A 14,184-nucleotide genomic window follows, 5' to 3' on the forward strand; every position below is an offset into this window, starting at 1 on the left:
ACCAGATTGCTGCCAGTGCTGCCAGACATGCCCGGTCTGTCCACATGCATGGACAAGCTGGAGTAGCAGAATGAGGCTCCCCCTCTAATTGCAATACACAGACCATGGTTACACAATACACAAGGAGAGAGGCAGATGTTTTTTGCTACTGCCTACAAGAGCAATACCCACAAAATTGGCTTTTGTGTGAGGAGAAACAGAGGAGGGAATGAAATGAGAAATGCCCGTTTTGTCCAAGAAAATGACTGCAGCCTACAGAAGAAAAAGCCAAAAGGTCTACATTTCTCAATCTGTATTTTATTTTTCAAGTATCATGAGAGTTGTTCTTTAATAAGTTAGGGAATCCATTCAAGTAGCAGATCAGGTTGACATTTTTAACTAATTTCAAATTACAATTGGTTTATTCAAAGATGGCAACACTAAATGCCCAAACAATCTTCCAGACTTTTGCATGAATGTTTGAAGGAAAGTATAACCACACATGGCCAGCTTTAGTTTATAGACTAGTCATTCCCACTACAACCCTGATTACAATTTAGGCTAGCTGTGGCAACTTATTACACAACATTAACGACTACATAAAAAAGTGTTATAGCACTCCAAACCCAGCCATATATGGAGCAACCAAGGGTTGCAGGAACAAGAATCGCTTGATTCCCCTATCAACATTGTCAGTGTCAATGGGGGAATCCTTCCTGTGGAGCAATTGTGTCCTCCCAGCGGGGAGAACACAGTAAATACTGCTAGCAACTTTAACAGACCTGGCAATAATCGCATGTAAAATCTGGCAGGCTGGTTGTACCCAAGTTGATTGATAAACAACTTGGGTACATTCAGCCTGTCCATATGTTGTTTGAATCTCGGCTGGCCCCTGCTGATTTGGCCAAGATTCGTACAGTCTATGGCCGGCTTAACTTGCAGTCTTCCCAATAACTTCACTGTAATGATTGCGTCTCCAACAGCAGTCTCTCCAAGGCTACATGCACATTGACAATTTGACCTATCTGCATCAGATCCTGGCATTTTTGGGCACCCAGGAGGCACAGAGGCAGCACCCTGTCAAAATATGAACGCTGTACTGTGCATACGTCTCCGCAGACATATGGCCGTAAGCGCGAGTACCGTTTCATACAGCTGTGGAGTATTTCAGCCTGTCATAGATTTCGACAGGCTGCTGGCAGTGGGATTGGCTGCTGCATCTGTGCCTACCAGGTGCCCGAAAATATCAAGTTTATGCACAGGGGCCAAATCACCGGTGTGAGTGAGACCATAGATACAAGTTGGTTTCAGCAGTGCATCTTATTCAGAGCTCTCCAACATGCGGCATCTAAAAGGGCAGTAGAGGATGGCAGTGTGTATGTGTGAATACCTAGTATGTACATACCTGCTGAGCATAACCTGGAGGCACATAGATTGGGGGAACAGAACCATTTGGGGACATCATGGGGACCTGAGCAGGACCTACAGAAAAACAGGAATAAGATAAAACAAAATCAGAAGAACAGGTATAATCATAAACTAAAGCCTCTAATATACAGGGCATAACATAAAATCATGTGTGATAAAAGCCAGTCACTGTCAATCAGCATCCAGCACAATCAAGCATCGCACTTCACACCAAAGTCCATTCCAATGACAGCAATTACTTTGTTTTGTTCATTTTTTTCAAGTTTACATTTCATGTCATTAACAGGTATGTATTAGTAACATCAGTAACATGGTGACACTATTGAAGACATACACAGTTTAATTAGTACAATAGCTCATGCAAACAAATTGTTAGAACATTTTGATTTTGAAGTTGGATTACCAGCCAACATAATCTAGATGCCATTGGTAGGCGTACTTTACGTTTGCAGTTGAGTAGAGATGGCAATATTAATGATTATTAATAGAGATGCACCGAAATTTCAGCCAAAAATTAGGTCATCAGCATTCGACTGAAAATGCACGTGATTGTGACGCGATTTTACAGCAAATTCACTGCGATTTTACTGTGCTTATAGTAGGAGATATATAGGAGATATTTAGGAGATATTTCTTACACCTAGTGGTTAGAGAGGGTTTACAACCACTTTAAATGCTAGGTTCACACCTATGCAGGTTGCAGTTGATGCCTTTTTCCAGTGCATTTTCTATTTTTTGACATGCGTTTTTGGAAGGTGTCTGTTTTCATGCAGGAGAAACCACCAAAAACGCAGCTTTAAAATCTCCAGCACTGCGGTTTTTATGAATTTCTACTGGGTTTCCATTGAAGTCTATGGAACAAAAAATGCAACCAGCTGCGGGCAAAAAAGTCACTGGTCCTTTCTGAAAAATGCATGTGAATGTGACCCATAGGAAATCACGGAAAATGAACAGTAGTGCGTTTCTGTTAAACTGTAAACGCACAGCAAAACACACAGGTGAGAACCTAGTCAAAATATTGATTGTGTCTAATTAGTGCCCTAAAAGTTTTACCCTTTGCCTTAAAATTCTCCAGAAAAACACTTCCTATGCCCTGAGCCCCACAGCCGTATACCTGCAGTGTAAGGTCAATAGGTCATAGTTAATTTTTTTTAAATCAACACCTTAACTTACTTAAAATGTCCCTTGTGCTGATGGCCGCTGTCTTCATGAATGTCTTTGCTCCTCGCTGGACCTGTCAGGGGCACCAAGTGTGTCGACTATGCCCGCCCTTTCTACCCTGCTCCTCCATTCATAGATACTGTACCACAGCTTCCATCAATGAAAAGCACTCTATAACTGAAGAATGGGTGGATGGAATCAGTTATGGAAACAATGGTACAGCTTCTATGAATTTAAGAGGAGGGGGGGCAGAAAGGCAAGCATAGTCTGCCTTCTTCACAAGTGCCTATGACAGGTCCAGCACCTGTATTAACCTTCACAGCACCACGGCAGAGGACAAAAGATTTCAACTAAGACAACACCTACCAGCCCGAGGGATGCTTCTCACTGAATGTTGGTACAGTATTAAAAAAAAAAAAACGTAGTCTTTATAGGCACTGCTAGTCTCACTAGATGCAGAGTAAGACGTGATGGTGTCACTCCTGTGCCGTTCATCCTTTTCCTAAAGGGTTTGAGGAAGCCTGAGGATCTGTGGTTGTTGCATCACCCTGCTTCATTCATTCTGTGGTTCTGCGCACTTTTCACCTCTCCTGCTGCTTCTTGACTATTACCCGACCCATCATCCGACAGACAGCCCTGGCATAGGAAGGCAAAGTCTTGCTCCTTTACCTAGATGCCTGCTTCAACAGATGGACACAAAGTGGCTTAAGGCACGGTAAGTCAGTAACAGGGAAAGATCAGCAGCTGATAGCCTACAGGCAATACTGCCAACTAGTCCTTTCTCCTCTGCTTGCATACTATGGACATCCACAGTTCAGATTCTCTTACTTGACGCTAAATCACGCACATGTACATGAATAGATCCAAGTGGTTATACCAGGGTTTTATGGCTGATGCTGTATGCCATAACCCCAGTATTTTTTTTTCAGCAGTAATGCTCTTTCATCTAAAAGCAATCCTAGCAGCCGATCAGCCGCTGGATTGCTTTTACAAGTGGCTACCAACCAACGCCTCTATCATGCAATCAGGGAGTCTGGTATTTGATCCAGTGGTGCAGCCGGGTTTTCATAGAGCTGGCCTTAGACTAGAAGGCCCCCTGCCATCTCTATGGTGTAGGAGGCTGGAAGCAAGGTAATGACTGTAAAGATGTAAACACTGCCTTATTTTTTGGAAGGCATGAGAACTTTTTTTTTCTTTTTGATCGAATGCTTTCCAGGGTAGAGGAAAGATATGGGGTCTTATAGACCCCTGATGTCTCCAAAAAGATAACTTGTCATGCCTTATTTCTATCACAAGGGAAGTTTACATTTCTTGTGATAGGAAATAAACTTTATGAGACCCTCTTTTAGTTGCATGGGGTGGCAAATCCACCATATGTATAAATGTTTTTATTTTATTTTAAACAGATGCCCCCTACCCAACAAGACAACTTTCGGGCTTTGTAAAATTCCCCAAACAAGTATTATTTTATCAAAACAATTAGCAAAGTCTGTAAATTTGTTTTCAGTCACCGTAAGCTGTATGAAGATCACCCACATTGCAGATATACAACAAAATTCACCACCATATTTTAGGCACTGAAACCATAAAAGACTGATGGATTAAAGGAAACCTTTCTGAAAAGGAAAATATAGGCTGCCGTTACCATTTTCTCTGTTTGAAATTATAAGTTCCCTGCCTGTCATGCTGCTCCATTGGCTTCAATCATTTGTGAGTTGACCTTTCAGAACATGTATCCGGATACAGGTTTCAAACTTTGCTCAGACTTTATTTGCAGCATGCTCATTCCCGGGCAGTGACTGAGCATTGAAAATAGAAAGTAAGAAAAACTCTCCCTAATGGGCTAACGATAGTAGTACAAATCTGACATTGGATCTTTTCCTAACCCTCGCTATACAGAAAAACAATACGAAAAAATTGGCTGAACTTTGGCTTTCATTTTTTAAAACCTTGTTTCTATGTATTCTTTTAATTATACATAAAACAGGAGGGCAGACATGTTTGGGCTTTACATATGCAGGCTACGCTTCCTGCTAAAACTACCCCTGACATGACGGTTGCCACTTTTAGCTGGATGGTGTAAAGATCTGTCTATGGGACAACTCTCAGGTGCCACGATTACAAATGTTCCTCCCAAGGGCACTAGTTTCTGTTGTACCATCCGACTGATATTGCAGGCTTAGCCAAGCTCTGCTTGCGGATTTTTGTGCCACTCTGCAGCTCTTCTTTTCCTGAGGGGCACTAGATTATGTATGCAGGTTGGACAATCGGTTGAAATTGCCATCCTTTGATTGAAAATTTTTAAGGAGCAGGGTGGAAAATTGTTGACTGAACAGCAACTGCATCCATTTAGATGCAGCTGTGGTTCAGTTATTTTGACAAAGGCCAACTGTGGCTGTCAGAATACATAAGTGGCGGCACAGTGGTGTAGTGGGTAGCACTCTCGCCTTGCAGTATAAAGGGTCGCTGACTCGAATCCCAACCACGACACTACCTGCCTGGAGTTTGCATGTTCTCCCTGTGCCTGCGTGGGTTTCCTCCGGGTACTTTGGTTTCCTTCCACACTCCAAAGACATGCTGGTAGGTTAATTGGCTTCTTTCTAAATTGGCCCTAGTATATGAATTGAGTTAGGGACCTTAGATTGTAAGCTCCTTAAAGTGGATGTACACCCCCAAAAAATTAATTTGATGTCACAATGTAGAGAATAAGATTTCCTATCATCTGTGCCCAGTCTTGCCACACAGAGTTAATCCAGCTCTGAGCAATCCTCTTTTATTGTTCAGTGAAAATTAACAGACTTCCAGATAAAAACCTGTCTAAATAAAAAGTCCTTTCGGTCCCCTTGCTTCGAGTGACATACATTACCTCTCACAATGAACTGTGGATCACCCCCCATATTATGATAAACATCCAGGAATGTGCATGAGATATGTAAAAACGATGTCACTCGAAGCAAGGGGACGGAAAGGACTTTTTATTTAGACAGGTTTTTATCTGGAAGTCTGTTAATTTTCACTGAACAATAAAAGTGGATTGCTCAGAGCTGGATTAACTCTGTGTGGCAAGACTGGGCACAGATGATAGGAAATCTTATTCTCTACATTGTGACATAAAAAAAAAAATTGGGGTTTACATCCACTTTAAGGGTAGGGACTGATGTGAATGTACAATGTATATGTAAAGCGCTGCGTAAAATTGATGGCGCTGTATAAGTACCTAAATAATAATAATAATAATAATAATAAGCGGCTGCAGGAGATTCCTCCACACACGTATTGGCTAAACTAAAATAATCTGTGTTTATACACAGCTTAAAGTTCATGGCTAGCCTTGGTTTGCTGCACAGCGATTACGCTTTAGTGTTCCTCTGTCAATGTAAATCAATGCAGTCACTATATAGAAACCTGATTTTAGCTCAGCAGTTGAAAATGTATAGTGACTGGCTGTCTTTTATACACACACACATCCTGTACAAGGTCAATGTACAAATCTGTATACAAAAATCATGTTAATAAAATGACAGAAGATGCAAAAAGCGTGACCACCAAAATAATTACACATCTCATATACATTACAAACCATGGAATGCATGTGCCAATTGGAATATGCAGTGAATATACAGGAACTAGTGGCTGGCTAACTCCTTACAGCACTGAAAGGGTTATGGCATCTGTCATGGTGACGGCTAAACTGCTACCTTGCAGTACCCAGGGGTGAGACCTGACATTTAGCTGGATTTGTTAACTCTGCACTGCAGACAAGATGGAAACAATGTCATTTTTCTCTTTAAGCGCACATCAGTGAAGGGCTGAGTGATTCAGCAATCGGATGGGTGAGTCAGAAGATCAGTACAATGCAAGCAGCAGTCAGCAGCAAATCCTACACCAGTGATGACAACTGATCATTCACTAACAGCTGGTGTCTGCGTTTTCCCTTGCCTGTACTTACCAGATAGTCCCATCCACAGGTGCAGACCTCCTATAGGATCACCAGCAAAAAAAGGAAAAATACTATACATACAAGGTACCCCTGCTAACATATGGAAGCTGTGCAATGAAGCAAGCAGTCTTTATGCCTATGCAGTAGTTTTCTGATCATTCAGACATGTGATTGCTAGATACTTGTGTATTTAAAGATCTTGATTCTGTCCTTACCACTCATGTTTGTAGCTGTAAACAGCTGAATCAAAACAGCACAGGTCCAGGAAATGCAGGGCACACGCTAGCAGGCAAGGCTGAATAAAGGGAAGGGAGCCAGTGTACCACATGACCAGGTCACATGACACGCTGTAAAGGGTGAACAGGAGTAGAGTGTGTGTACAGTACAGGAAAACACACTAGTAGCTGAATATACAGTAATCCTAGAGTACAGACAATTTACATATTGACATTAGTCAAATATAAAAACATTAAAACTATAGGACTAAGAAGCTATAAAAAGAGCAAAAAGAAAGTTTGTAGTACGGCCAATAATCAGATTTCCCTTTATTTACCAACCTATTCTAGAAAAATAAACATCCACCACATAGTAACAGTGGAAGGAAATCACTCAGTTATCAGGTGTTTGTTTTAGTGAAATAATAAAAACATAATTGAGGTTTAAAAAAATAAATAAATAAAAATGTGGATCTTTTTTTAAGTTGTGTTTTAGGCTGGATTCACACCTATGCAGTTTTAGTGCTTTTTGCATTTTGCAGATTTGCGCTACAGAACGTGTTCCATAGGAAACCATGTTAAAGCGGGAGTTCACCCCCAAATCAACTTTCTGACATTAGTTCCAGCATACTGCTAACATCTGCAGTATGCTGTTTTTTTCCCCGCTACTTATCGTTTTATGAGCCGTTGTTATTCGGCTCCGAGCGGGGAATCCTGCAGGGAGTAGGCGTTCCTAAGCGAAGAGGAGTTGATTGACGGGCTGCTAAAGCGCGTCACGGCTTCCGAAAATACCCGAAATGACACTCGGGTGTTTACGGCGCCTGTGCCTGCCGTGTAGAGCTGACTGCGCAGGCGCCGTAAACACCCGAGTGTCACTCTTGGGTATTTTCGGAAGCCGTGACGCGCTTTAGCAGCCCGTCAATCAACTCCTCTTCGCTTAGGAACGCCTATACCCGGAAGCGATCCCCACTCGGAGCCGGATAACAAGGGCTCATAAAACGATAAGTAGCGGGGGAAAAAAAACCCCAGCATACTGCAGATGTTAGCAGTATGCTGGAACCAATGTCAGAAAGTTGATTTGGGGGTGAACTCCCGCTTTAAATGGACTGTAGTGTAAATCTGCAAAATACAAAAAGCACTAAAACTGCATAGGTGTGAATCCAGCCTTGAGCCTAGGTTCACACTGCTGCGAATTCAAAATCGCGGTAAAATGCGCGATTTTACCGCGATTTCGCGGCCGCGATTTTGCCACGATTTCGGCCGCAATTTAATATAAATCGCGGCCCGTAAATCGCAAAAAGTAGTACAGGAACTACTTTTTGAAATCGCAGATGCAGCGTCGCACTGATTAGGACAGTGCCATTGCCGACAATTGCCGCCGATTTGAGATGCGATTTGACATGTCAAATCGCATCTCAAATCGTTCCAAATCGTACCTAGTGTGAACCAGGGCTTAAGCAAATTTGAAGACAAATATTGTTCCGTCATTTCGGAGAGAGTAAGGGCCCTTTCACACGGGTGGATCAGTAATGATCCGCTCCGTGTGTCCGCAAAAGCTCAGCGGGGATCCTCCGTAAAATCTCTGCTGAGCTGGCAGCTGACAGGGCCGTCCCTGCACACTGTGCAGGGTCCGCCCTGTCTTTCCTCCGCTCTCCCCTATGGGGGATCGGATGAACACGGACCGTACGTCCGTGTTCATCCGATCCGATCCAGCAGACGGAAGAAAAATAGGAGGCGGACGATTACGGGTGTCAGGGGATGGTCATCCGCTGACACCTGTAATCACATAGGGACCAATGTATGTCCCGTTTTCATCCGCAACGGATGGATGAAAATGCGGACATACGGGCCCGGATTCAGATTGCAGTTACGACGGCGTATCTGCGGATACGCCGTCGTAACTCTGAGTTGCGGGGTCGTATCTATGCGACAGATTCATAGAATCAGTTACGCATAGATTTCCCTAAGATTCAACCGGCGCAAGTGTCTTACACCATCGTATCTTAGACTGCATATTTACGCTGGCCGCTAGGTGGCGCTTCCGTAGATTTACGCAAGGAATATGCAAATTAGGTAAATACGCCGTTTCAGAAACGTACGTCCGCCCCGCGCATTTTTTTACGTCGTTTACGTTAGGCTTTTTCCGGCGTAGTTACCCCCTGCTATATGAGGGGTACCCTATGTTAAGTATGGACGTCGGGCCAGCGTCTAATTTTCCGTCGATTACGTCGTTTGCATAAGTCGTTCGCGAATAGGGCTGTAAGTAAGTTACGTTCACGTCTAAAGCAATGACGATTTGCAGCGTAATTTCGAGCATGCGCACTGGGATTCTTTCACGAACGGCGCATGTGCCGTTCGTAAAAAAAACGTCAAATACGTGGGGTCACAATTAATTTAAATAAAACACGCCCACATCATCCACATTTGAATTCCGCAGACTTACGCCAGACCACATACGTTACGCCGCCTTAACTTAGGGCGCAAGTTCTTTCTGAATACGGAACTTGCGCCCTAATTTACGGCGGCGTAACGTATCTGAGATACGTTACGCCCGCCGATAGATACACTATTGTATCTGAATCCGGGCCACGGTCCGCACGTGTGAAAGGGCCCTAAAGGAGTGTCAGATTTTTAATTGCCATCTGTGATCCGTTGGGGAGATTTCCCTTCACTTCCTGTCCCATTGCCACAAAAGGAAGGGAAACCCCTTCTAGTCATCAGGATGTCCTTATTGAAAGATGTCCCAGTTTTGGGGAAAATGGCCACCAGGATACATGGAGAAAGTGAATTTCCCAATTGAGGACACAGACAGCAAAAAATCTAAAAATCTTGGTTCCCTTTCACAGTGATATGTTTTCCCTGTGTTTAGACCTTGCAGGAAAAGGGTTCCCCTTTAAAGCCTATGGAACTTTTCACAGCACTGTGCTGTGGGTGTGATGCGTTTTGAAAAGTCCCACATGCTGCATCTTTGGTGAGGTTTTGAAAACTGCACCAAAAACACAGCTTCCCATTAAAATGAATGGAAATCGCAGGAAAAAACGCACACACGATTTGCATTTTTGATTTGCTTTCAAGCCACATGTCTATTTTTCACAGGTGCAGGAGGCCAAAAATGCACCAGAAACGCACAAGGAAGGCACCTGACACTGCAATATCACGGTAAAACTGCATATGCTTTTTTACCGTGATTATGCTACAGAGCAGTGCAGGGTTGGACTGGAACAGAAATTTGGCCCTGGACTTCATCCAGACTGGCCCACTTTGACAGGTCTCTCCCATGGCGGCCGGACAACTACAGCACCCACCCCGGCCACCCAAGCCCCCTCTTCCCCTTCACTAGCCACTAGCCGTTCTACTTTATTAGAGTAGAACGGCTGGTACTGGTCCTCTTATAGGCAGTACCAGTGGGGAAGTTAGACATTATTTCACCCGGGGCAAAGAATCAGTTCGGTGCCCCCCTTATGGGACAAGATTAGGCAGAAGTGAGAAACTCCCAGGCCATAGCTGTTAAGTCAGCTGTATGTCCCCTCCCCCATGCTCCTCTGTCGTCCCCCCTGCTCCTCTGATCCTCCCCCTGCTTCTTTGTTCCCCCCCCAGGTAAGCGCTGCGGGGAGGGAGAGACAGAGGAGCGGAGGGGGGCGGCAGTCCGCTGTCACTGAAGCCGGCCCACTGAGCCATCGGCCCACCGGGAAACTCCCTGTAGTCCCAATGGCCAGTCCATCCCTGGCTCAGGAGTGTGAAAGAGGCCTCACTGGCGTTCTGGACCTTTCCACTCTAATCTTGCCTTCAGTTCTACGTTAGATTCAGAATGAGCCAAGCCAGGTGTGATCTATAGTACTTATGCTGGCCTTAGATGATTTTTTTTTCATTTAGCCGAGTGGGCTAAACAACAACAAAAAAACCCCAAATAAAACACAGATTTATTACCCTAGCCACAAGTCACGTAATTCTAGTGGACCAATATACTCGGTTTATCTCTGAACGAGTGTTTGCTGTGCAGTGTATTGCTCTGTTTTTTGAGATTCATGTGATGCTATATTTGAAGATTTAAGTGTGTTATTAACCACTTAAATCTTGCACATTTACGTCGGCAGAATGGCACGGCTGGGCACATGCACGTACAGGTACGTGCTGTGCTATAGTCCAGCCGTGGGACCCGCGGACCCGATCGCCGCAGGAGTCCCGCGATCGATCCCCGGAGCTGAAGAACGGGGAGAGCCGTGTCTAAACACGGCTTCCCTGTTCTTCACTGTGGCGGTGTCATCGATCGTGTAATCCCTTTTTTTTCGATGACGTCACACCTACAGCCACACCCCCCTACAGTTGTAAACACATATGAGGTCACACATAACCCCATCAGCGCCCCCTGTGGTTAACTCCCAAACTGCAATTGTTATTTTCACAGTAAACAATGCATTTTTAATGCATTTTTTGCTGTGAAAATGACAATGGTCCCAAAAATGTGTCAAAATTGTCCGAAGTGTCCGCCATAATGTCGCAGTCACGAAATAAACTGCTGATCACCGCCATTAGTAGTAAAAAAAAAAATAATAATAATAAAAATGCAATAAAACTATCCCCTATTTTGTAAACGCTATACATTTTGCGCAAACCAATCGATAAACGCTTATTGCGATTTTTTTTTTACCAAAAATAGGTAGAAGAATACGTATCGGCCTAAACTGAGGAAACTTTTTTTTTATATATTTTTGGGGGATATTTATTATAGCAAAAAGTAAAAAATATTGCATTTTTTTAAAAATTTACGCTCTATTTTTGTTTATAGCGCAAAAAAACAAAAACGCAGAGGTGATCAAATACCACCAAAAGAAAGCTCTATTTGTGGGGGGAAAAAAGGACGCCAATTTTGTTTGGGAGCCACCTCGCACAACTGCGCAATTGTCAGTTAAAGCGACGCAGTGTTGAATCGCAAAAACTGGCCAGGTCCTTTACCTGCCTAAAGGTCCGGGTCTTAAGTGGTTAAAGAGAACCTGTCACTAAAATATCAATCGCTTTTTGTTCCCTATGTAATGGAAAACAAAAAGTTAAGTAAAAAACATTTTTTTTTATTGTAAAATTTTTTAAATTACACCCAAACACTCGAAAAATTTTGAAGCCCCCCCACTCCCACATATATGCACAAACATAAATGCATGCATTGGGGCGCATACGCATGAAAACTTTGATTGCGATACATGTTACATGCGCACAAACTGCATGGATATTATCATTCTATACATTTTAGCTGAAAAGTTGATCAAAGGGTCCGAGCTACAACCTGGCTGCATTTAGTGACATTAACTCCTCATTTTAAATTAATATTACTTTTATTTTTTATTAGACCATGTGCATTTTACCCCAACATTTAATATTTCTGATATGTGCTACCATGTACCTGGATTAAAAAGCATCTTGTTTTTTTTTATATTGCTTCCTTTGTGTGAAATACCTGGTGATCCTGCCGTCCCTTGGCTTTCCCATTTCAAACTGACCACACTAGGCATGGAAGCATATCCATCCCAGTGCATTCTACATGGGAGCAATAAAACCTGGAAGCTAGGTTGCCTCTGGGTACATGGACTTCCTCCCACACCCCAAACACATGCTGGTATGTGAACTGGCTCTTCTCTAAATAGGGCATAGTATGTGTGTGTATACCAAAATATGACGCTTGATGTGCACAAGAGCCTCGGCTCTCTGGGGTCTCTTCTTCCTTACAGCCAGTGAGCCAATTAGGAGAGATAGGAGGCGGGAGCCGAGAAGCGGCTCTGTGTGTGAAAGGACACACAGAGCAGCGGCTCAGGAGCCCCCATTGCAAGCTGCTTGCTATGGGGGCACTCGGCAGGAAGGAGGGGCCAGGAGCAAAGGCAGAGGACCTGAAAACCACTGGGGCTGCTCTGTGCAAAACCACTGTACAGAGGAGGTAAGCATTACATGTTTGTTATTTTTTGTTTTTGTTTTCAACTTTACTTTAATATTACTATAACCAATTGCCTTATCACTTAACATGTACTGTAGCAAGGCAGCTCTGCTAGGTGCGGCGATCCAGCTGTGCTGCGATTATACAAAGCAGATGCCGATCAGCGGGTACCGGGCCGTCCAATAGATGACCGCCGGCACCTGCTGAGCGTCGGGAATACACACAGGACAGAGCCCTGCCTATGTAAACAAGGCAGAGCTCTGTCCCGTCAGCATGGAAGTTATGGATTTTCTTTCCCCGCATAGCAGGGAATAAAATCCATCTCTTCCCCTAGTAAAAGCATCACACACACATTACACCGAAACACTGGTTAGGCACACATATAACCTTTCGATCACCCTATATGTAAACCCTTTCCCAGCCACACCTTCCCTGTTCTTCACAGTGGCAATGTCACTGATCGTCTGTTCCCCGAAATAGAGAAATATTAATAAAAATGCCATAAAACCAGGGGGGCAACGGATCAAAAAACTCACAGATCGGATCGATCCTCGGATCAGGAGTCATGGATCGGATCATTTTCGGATCAGTAAAAAAAAAAACGCAAGACAAACAAAAGTTTTGTCTTTTTACATTTTTATTAATATTTTTTTTTTTTTTACTACCAATGGCGGCGATCAGCGATTTTTTTCGTGACCGCGACATTATGGCGGACACATCGGACAATTTTGACACATTTTTGGGACCATTACAGTGGGAAAAATGGCAATTACAGTGTTACTGTTTTACTAGTGTGGGGGCAATGTTGGCTATGGCTATTATTAATAGCCATAGCCAACATTGCCCCCACACTAGTAAAACAGTAACACTGTAATTGCCATTTTTGCCACTGTAATAATAGTCAAAGCCAACATTGCCCCCACACTAGTAAACAGTAACACTGTGTGTATATCCATTTTCCCCCTGTAATAGCCAATAGCCAACTCACTGTACTGATGTACTCGGTCTCACTGTACTCAGGTTGCATGCAGAGTCAGCGCGTTCTTGCAGAATAGAAAAGATCCACGAGCAGAGGGAGGGGTGATGACGTCAGCACGCACCGCCGCCGAGTGTACTAAGATGGCCGACCGCTCCAGAGCTAGGCCAAAGCCGCGGTCTTATTTTGTAATCGTTAAACGCTTAATGCGATTTTTTTTACCAAAAATATGTAGAAGAATACGCATCGGCCTAAACTAAGAAAAAAAAAATCGTTTTTTTATATCTTTTTTGGGGGTATTTATTATAGCAATAAGTAAAAAATATTAATTTTTTTTTTCAAAAGTGTTGCTCTATTTTTGTTTATAGCGCAAAAAATAAAAACCGCAGAGGTGATAAAATACCACCAAAAGAAAGCTCTATTTGTGGGAAAAAAAGAACGTCAATTTTTTTGGGAGCCACGTTGCACGACCATGCAATTGTCTGTTAAAGCGACGCAGTGCCGAATCGCAAAAACTGGCCAGGTCCTTTACCTGCATAATGGTCCAGGGCTGAAGTTGTTAATC

The 14,184-nt window shown here is 43.4% G+C and overlaps 1 protein-coding gene across 4 annotated transcripts in view; it reads right to left on the bottom strand.

The window, feature by feature from the left end:
* The window catches only part of FNDC3A (fibronectin type III domain containing 3A), a 310,643-nt gene that overhangs the window by 108,402 nt on the left and 188,057 nt on the right, over window positions 1–14,184 (bottom strand). For 3 of the 4 annotated variants that reach the window (XM_040340289.1, XM_040340290.1, XM_040340292.1), the window contains one exon: window positions 1,385–1,461. In XM_040340289.1, coding sequence (XP_040196223.1) covers window positions 1,385–1,461 — 77 coding nt within the window. Of the gene's footprint in view, window positions 1–1,384; window positions 1,462–6,723; window positions 6,829–14,184 lie in introns of those variants that run through there. The other variant, XM_040340293.1, reaches the window with a different exon arrangement.

Source organism: Rana temporaria, chromosome 2, assembly GCF_905171775.1.
Source record: "Rana temporaria chromosome 2, aRanTem1.1, whole genome shotgun sequence".
In the NCBI taxonomy this organism is placed as follows: domain Eukaryota; kingdom Metazoa; phylum Chordata; class Amphibia; order Anura; family Ranidae; genus Rana; species Rana temporaria.